At 42.0% G+C, this 6,877-nt stretch overlaps 1 protein-coding gene across 2 annotated transcripts in view; it reads left to right on the plus strand.

The window, feature by feature from the left end:
- The window catches only part of GUCA1C (guanylate cyclase activator 1C), a 34,922-nt gene extending 28,515 nt beyond the window's left edge, over positions 1 to 6,407 (plus strand). For both annotated transcript variants that reach the window (XM_054385137.1, XM_054385145.1), the window contains exons 2-4: positions 1,252 to 1,401; positions 3,805 to 3,892; positions 6,277 to 6,407. In XM_054385137.1, coding sequence (XP_054241112.1) covers positions 1,252 to 1,401; positions 3,805 to 3,892; positions 6,277 to 6,407 — 369 coding nt within the window. The remainder of the gene's footprint in view (positions 1 to 1,251; positions 1,402 to 3,804; positions 3,893 to 6,276) is intronic.
- Positions 6,408 to 6,877: the final 470 nt, after the last annotated feature.

Raw genomic sequence — 6,877 nt, forward strand, 5'->3', positions numbered from 1 at the left:
CTAATTCTTCTTATGTGCACATGAGAAACAGTTGGGACAAGCAGTCTCCAAACCTAGCAACTGTTTCTTCAACCCTCACCATATTTTTACAGAAACAGAGGAACTGTCACAGTAGCTTTGACCACCTCACCATGGAATCCTTGACAAGTTTCTACCCATGGCCTCAAAGAAGAAAGCAGAAAATATGGAATTAAAGTGACTTAAAATGTTCTTTCCCTACAAATCACTCCCAATCCTCACTGTTTAGAAGCCAGTTTATGACTTGAAGGTTTTGCATTGTGCAGAATGCATTTGACAGACAGACCTGATGTTTACATTGGATGAACCACAGCACCTGGGGTTCATCACAGGTTCTATATTCATAGAATCATAGAATGATTTGGGTTGGAAGGGACCTTCAAGATCATGTAGTTCCAATCCCCCTGCCATGGGCAGGGACACCTCCCACAGAACAAAGCCTCATCCAACCTGACCTTGAACATCTCCAGAGAGGGGGCACTACAACCTTCCTGGGCAACCTGTTCCAGAGTCTCACCACCTTCACTGTAAAGAATTTCTTCCTAATATGCAGTCTAAATCTACTGTCTTCCAGATGAAAGTCACTGTTGCTCATCCTATCACTACAAACTCTTATAAAAAGTCCCTCTCCAGCTTTCCTGTAGCCCCCTTCAGGTACTGGAATGCAGCTCTAAGCATCCCCAGAGCCTTTTCTTCAGGCGGAACAGCCTCCACTCCCTCAGCCTGTCCCCTTATTGGGGGTGCTCCAGGTCTCTGATCACCTTTGTGGCCTCCTCTGGACCTGCTCCAACAGTTCTATCTCCTTCTTATGCTGGGGGCACTGGAACTGGACACAGTACTCTAGGTGGGGTCCCACCAGAGCAGAGAGGCGGAATCTCTTCCCTCATCCTGCTGGTCACACTTCTTTTGATGCAGCCCAGGACACGGTTGCCTTGTGCACTGCCAGCGACCATTGCTGACTCATGAGTTTTTCATCAGCTGACACCCCCAAGTTCTTATCCTCAAGGCTGCTCTTGAGCCACTCCCCACCCAGCCTTTATTTGTGCTTGGGATTGCCCTGACCTAGGTGTAGGACCTTGAACTTGGCCTTGTTTAACTTCATGGGGTTGGCTTGGGTCCACCTTCCAAGCCTGTTTCTCTCAGTGTGCTGTTTCTGTGAAACTGACAGAAATAACAGAAAACTACTGTTGTTAAATGGGCTTTTTTTTTTCTCTCTCTCTCTTTCTCCCTTAGGATGGATTTATAGACTTCTTGGAGTTCATAGCTGCAATAAATTTGGTTATACGAGGGAAAATTGATCAGAAACTGAAATGGTATTTTAAGCTCTATGATGCTGATGGAAACGGATGCATTGACAAGAAAGAACTATTAAGCATATTCGCGGTAAGCAAGTTATGACCACAGCAAGAGGATTGTGCCCTGCCCCTGAAACTGGTTTGTCATGGACTGTAAATAGATTATCTGTACTTTATCTAATGTTTTGTAGTTGTAAAAACAGAATTATTCTGAATAGAGACACTCCTGCTATTAGTTTCTTGCTTATTGAAGTAAACAGATCTAAGTAGTATTTTACTTTAGACCACAGTTCTATAGATACAATCATTTACTGAGAATGAAAAACTCTATAGACAGTGGAGACATCACTGGGAAAAACTACACTGTAAGGCATAGGATCATAGAAAGGTCCTAAGGGTTGGCAGAGACCTGTGCACATTGAGTCCAACCCCCCTGCCAAAGCAGGAGCACCTAGGGCAGGCCACACAGCAATGCATCCAGGCAGGTTTTGAAAGTCTCCAGAGAAGGGAGTCTCCACAGTCTCTCTGGGCAGCCTGTTCTAGAGCTCCAGTACCCTCACAGCAAAGAAGTTTTTCCTGATGTTGAGGTGGAACTTCCTGTGTTCTAGCTTGCACCCACTGTCCCTTGTCCTACCACCATTGAAAAGAGACTGGGACCTTCATCTTGACACCCACCCTTCAGATATTTATAGATCCCCTCTTGGTATTCTCTTTTCCAGACTAAACAGCCCCAAGTCTCTCAGTCTTTCCTCATATCAGGGACAAGTCCCCCAGTCATCCTCATAGCCTCTGCAGGACTCTCTCCAGTAGTTCCCTGTCCCTCTTGAATCGGGGAGTGCAAAACCGGACACAATACTCCAGGTGTGGTCTCACCAGGACAGAGTAGAGTGGGAGGAGAACCTCTCTTGACCTGATGGACACTTTTCTTGAGACAGAAGAATACCCTCCCCTTATCTCCCCTCTTCTCTTCCTTTCCCTTTCCCTTTCCCTTTTTTCCCTTTCCCTCTTCTTCTCCCTTTCTCTTGCTTATTATTGTTTTAATAATGAGTTCTAATATACTATTGGGAATACTGAGAGCAACAACTCACAAACTCACACATAAAGTGAATTATCTTACACACCACATCTCATCACAAAATAACTCAGGTGCAGAAAAACACATTCTGGAGTTTGACCATTACAAATGCATATATGCATATAAATGCATGCATATATTTCCCCAACGACTTAGTAATTTGATATAAAGTTGGACTCTCCACTTGCTTCTTGCTTCTGAACCCCCAGCTACTAACATACAAGCTCCTGTTTTATTAACCTGAGCGATCACCATGACACAAAAAATACTCTCTCAGTGAATTGGATATAATATTAGAAAAACATTAATTTATAACTTTATTACAAATATTGCCAAAGGTAAATAAATAAATTTTTAAAAAATGGAAACTCCAGGATTTCTCAGTTTCTTTAAAGGACAAGAAAATTCTGCCAACTTCCAGGACTGTTGGTGTGACTTTATTTGTGATGACTAAGTTAAATATGCCTGAATGGAAAAATGGTTTAGGCTTTCCCCTCATGTGCTTTCAGCTGTGAAAAAATGATATTATGTTTAAATAATACTAAATTTAAATATAAATAATATTTACATTAAAAATTAATTTATCTATAAAAAGTAATTTATCTACTTACATGTAAATCGTACTATATTTAATCAATATTAAATATGAAAATAATGTGAATTATTTTATATGTGTAAATATAAATCATACTATATTTAAATCACACAGACCATAGGGCACTCTCCAGAACAGACACAGAACTCTCAAGGGTAAGATAAAATATGCTACCATGGAATCTAAAGTGTAGTGCAGAGCCCAGACGCCACATGTTTTCAGAAGACCTTCAGAGATATGCAAATTAGTCTGTAATCTTCAGGCTGTGTTATGCTAATTAAATTTCCAATCCTCATTACTGAAATAGCTCTTTATTTAGTGATTTTTGAAAGGGTTGATGAACTTAAAGGGCTTTGTGAGTTGAGGCCATTCACCCTGGAGAAGAAAAGGCTCCAGGGAGACCTTATAGTGGCGTTCCAGTACCTGGAGCAAGCTACAGAAAATCCAGGGAGTGACTTTTTACAAGGTTGAAGTGACAGGATGAGGGGGAATGGATTTCAGCTGGAAGAGGGTAGGTTTAGACTGGATATTAGGAAGAAATTCCTTACAGTGAAGGTGGTGAGACACTGGAACAGGTTGCCCAGGGAGGTCATGGATGCCTCCTCCCTTCAGGTCTTCAAAGCCAGGCTGGAGGAGGTATTGAGCAACCTGGTCTAGTGGAAGGTGGCCTTGCCCATGGCAGGGGGGTTGGAACTAGATGATCTTTAAGGTCTCTTCCAAACCAAACCATTCCATCAATCTATGAATTACTGCAGTTGCCACTACATTTTTTTTAACAACTAGATGGAACAATGTCTGAATTTCTGCATTTCTACCTCCAGGCTATCCAGGCTATTAATGGCTACGCAGACATGACTGCTGAAGAGTTCACAAACATGATATTCCAGAAGATAGATGTCAACAATGACGGTAAGAATCCAGGTTTTCTTGGAATGGGTAGGGATTTTGGGGTTGGACAAGATGACCTTTCAGGGTCCCTTCCAATCCAGTGCAATCTGTTAATCTGTGGAAGAGACCTTTGACATCTTCAATTTCAACCATTTGCTTATAGCTTACAATCCCATGACTACTGCTAAGGCACTACCACTAAACAAGCACTTCAGTTGCTTGGAAGACTTTATCTAATCAAACCAGCTTACAGATTTTTTTTTTTTTTACTACATCTTCTCAGAGAAGCTGAATGTGCACCATAGACAAGAAGCTATTCCAGGAAGTAAAGGGATGTGCTGCCCTGTGACCTTAAGACAGACCAAAATTGCAGAATCATTGAATTGTTTCAGTTGGAAAAGCCCTCTAAGATCATTGAGTCCAACCAGCAACCTAACACCACCATGGCCATTAAGCCATGCCCCAAAGTGCCATGGCCACACATTTCTTGAACACCCTCCAGGGACTCTAACACTTCCCTGGACAGCCTCTTCCAATGCCTGACCACTCTTGCAGAAAAGAAATGTTTCCCAATATTGAACCTAAACCTCCCCTGGCACAATTTCAGGCCGTTTCCTCTCTTTCTATCACCTGACACTAGGGAGAAGAGACTGATGCCCACCTCACTGCAACCTCCTTTCAGGGAGTTATAGAATGAGTATTGAGGTTTCCCCTCAGCCTCCTCTACTTTAGACCAAGCAACCCTCGTTTAGGGTGGTGTCAGAAATTATTGCCCTGCAGGTACAAAAGTTAGGAGGAAATGCTTTGACAAATAAATGATGGTGTTGTTTTAGATGGAAGAGAAATCCTCAAGGCAAAACCCTTCTAGCTACTCTTCCCCCTTCCCCAGTTTCTGCTGAAAGTGCTGATGGCAAAGCACGCTTGTGGCAAGCCAGTCTGCTGCAACCAGAAGGGAATATTTTTTGCCATCAGCAAGCAAATCAGATATGAACAGAGCATGATGGCTTATTTGTCCAGGTCTTTTCAAACTTTCCCCATTGTTTTGGTCTGCTTGTGGCTGAAAGTTTCGGGTTTTTTTCCCCCTCCAAATCCATATGGAAAGATTTCTAAAAGTCTTGTGTGATTACAGAAATTGCTGAAGATACAAGGGAGTGACTTTGAAGCACCATCTTGAAAATAGCATCATCATCAGTGAGGAAAAATATTGATAAAAATAGAAAATGTTTGTAGCTTTGCACTGCACTTTTTGATCTTTCCTTATTAGAAAGCTGAGGCAGAAAATACCTCAGGTATGATGGCAGATCTCAGGTTTTCTTGGAATGGGTAGGGATTTTGAGGTTGGACAAGATGACCTTTCAGGGTCCCTTCCAATCCAGTGCAATCTGTTAATCTGTGGAAGAGACCTTCGACATCTTCAATTTCAATCACTCGCTTATAGCTCACAATCCCATGACTACTTCTAAGGCACTACCACTAAACAACCACTTCAGTTTCTTGGAAAACTTTATCTAATCAAACCAGATTACAGACTTATTTTTTTACTACATCTTATCATGACTCTAGCTAATTATAGTAGTCAGCACAGGGAGTATGCCTTGTGATCCTCCACAAGTCACACCTTAGTCATAGAATAGTAAGGGATGGAAGGGACCTCTGAAGATCATCAACCCCCCTGCCAAAACAGGGTCGCCTAGATCAGATTGAACAGGAACATGTCCAGGCAGGTCTTGAAAGTCTTCAGAGAAGGAGGCTCCACAACCTCTCTGGGCAGCCTGCTTCAGGGCTCCAGCATCCTCACAGCAAAGTTTTTCCTCATTTTGAGGTGGAACTTCCTATGTCCAAATTTTTGTCTCTTGCCTCTTGTCTGTATCACAGGACACCACTGAAAAGAGACTGGCCCCTACTTCTCTATTAAAATCAGCCATAAGATAAATTTCACTTAGCTCACTGAGAATTGATCCACACATCTAAATTCAGCCTTTATACAAGCTCCATTGTTGCCCTTTTTTAGCATATTTACATCACTGTGGATACTGAGCACTCAGAACTGTCTCATATTTCAACAAAAGCTGTGTTTTACCTGTTTTAACAAAACAAAAATGAACAAACAAAACAAAGTGTAAGCCTGAGTTCTAGGATCTGAAGCAAAGTGGGAAAACATCAGCAAATACTCTTCCTGCACTGGCCTATCAGCAGAGAACTGTGAACCTTCTTAGGGGGATTCAATCTGGCATGAATAGTTTTGTGTTGGCTTGAGAATGATTGATGGGTTTCCTAGTTCCTGGAGAGGCCCAGCAGAGAACTGGGAACCTTACTGGGGGGACTCAATCTCATATGAATGGTTTTATGTTGGAGTGTGATTGCTGGGCTTCTCATTTCCTAAGGAGTATCTGGCTTCATTTTAGGGGAGCTGACTTTAGAAGAATTTATCAATGGTGTGGAAAAACACGAGGACCTAATGGAATTGATTACGAAAAGTTTTGACCTTTCCAACGTACTCAAAGTCATACAGAATGGCAGGAGACACAGCATCTGAAGGATCCAGCAGCAGATATCATCTGTGTCATCATTTCAGATGACAGATTTCAGAGAGCTTGATGTCCAAGTCAGCACAGGCAAATACCGAGCAGCCTGCTCCAGGAGTAACACTTTTCACTCTTGACTCTGTACTACTGCTATTCTTTTCTTTACTCTTTCCCTTGCTAATGACTGTGGCACCCACAGACCAAAAGCCTTTGCCTACATATAACAGAAAATCCAGTACAAATAACTTCTTTGGGGGTCTCTATGAACACTGTTCAGAGTAATCAATAAAGCAATGAAAGTATTGTGAGATGCAACCTTTCTAGAAGACATGGAGCTAATCAATTTCTTCTTTTAAGCACAAGCTCTTTAACCTGCTATCTAAAGTGTGGATATAAACTTCTAGGGAGGATTGGGTTCTATCAGGATCAATTAAGAAAGCAGCCAACTTTGCAAGTAATATTCGCTCTAATCAGTACACAA

Source organism: Indicator indicator, chromosome 1 (assembly GCF_027791375.1).
Source record: "Indicator indicator isolate 239-I01 chromosome 1, UM_Iind_1.1, whole genome shotgun sequence".
Classification (NCBI taxonomy): domain Eukaryota; kingdom Metazoa; phylum Chordata; class Aves; order Piciformes; family Indicatoridae; genus Indicator; species Indicator indicator.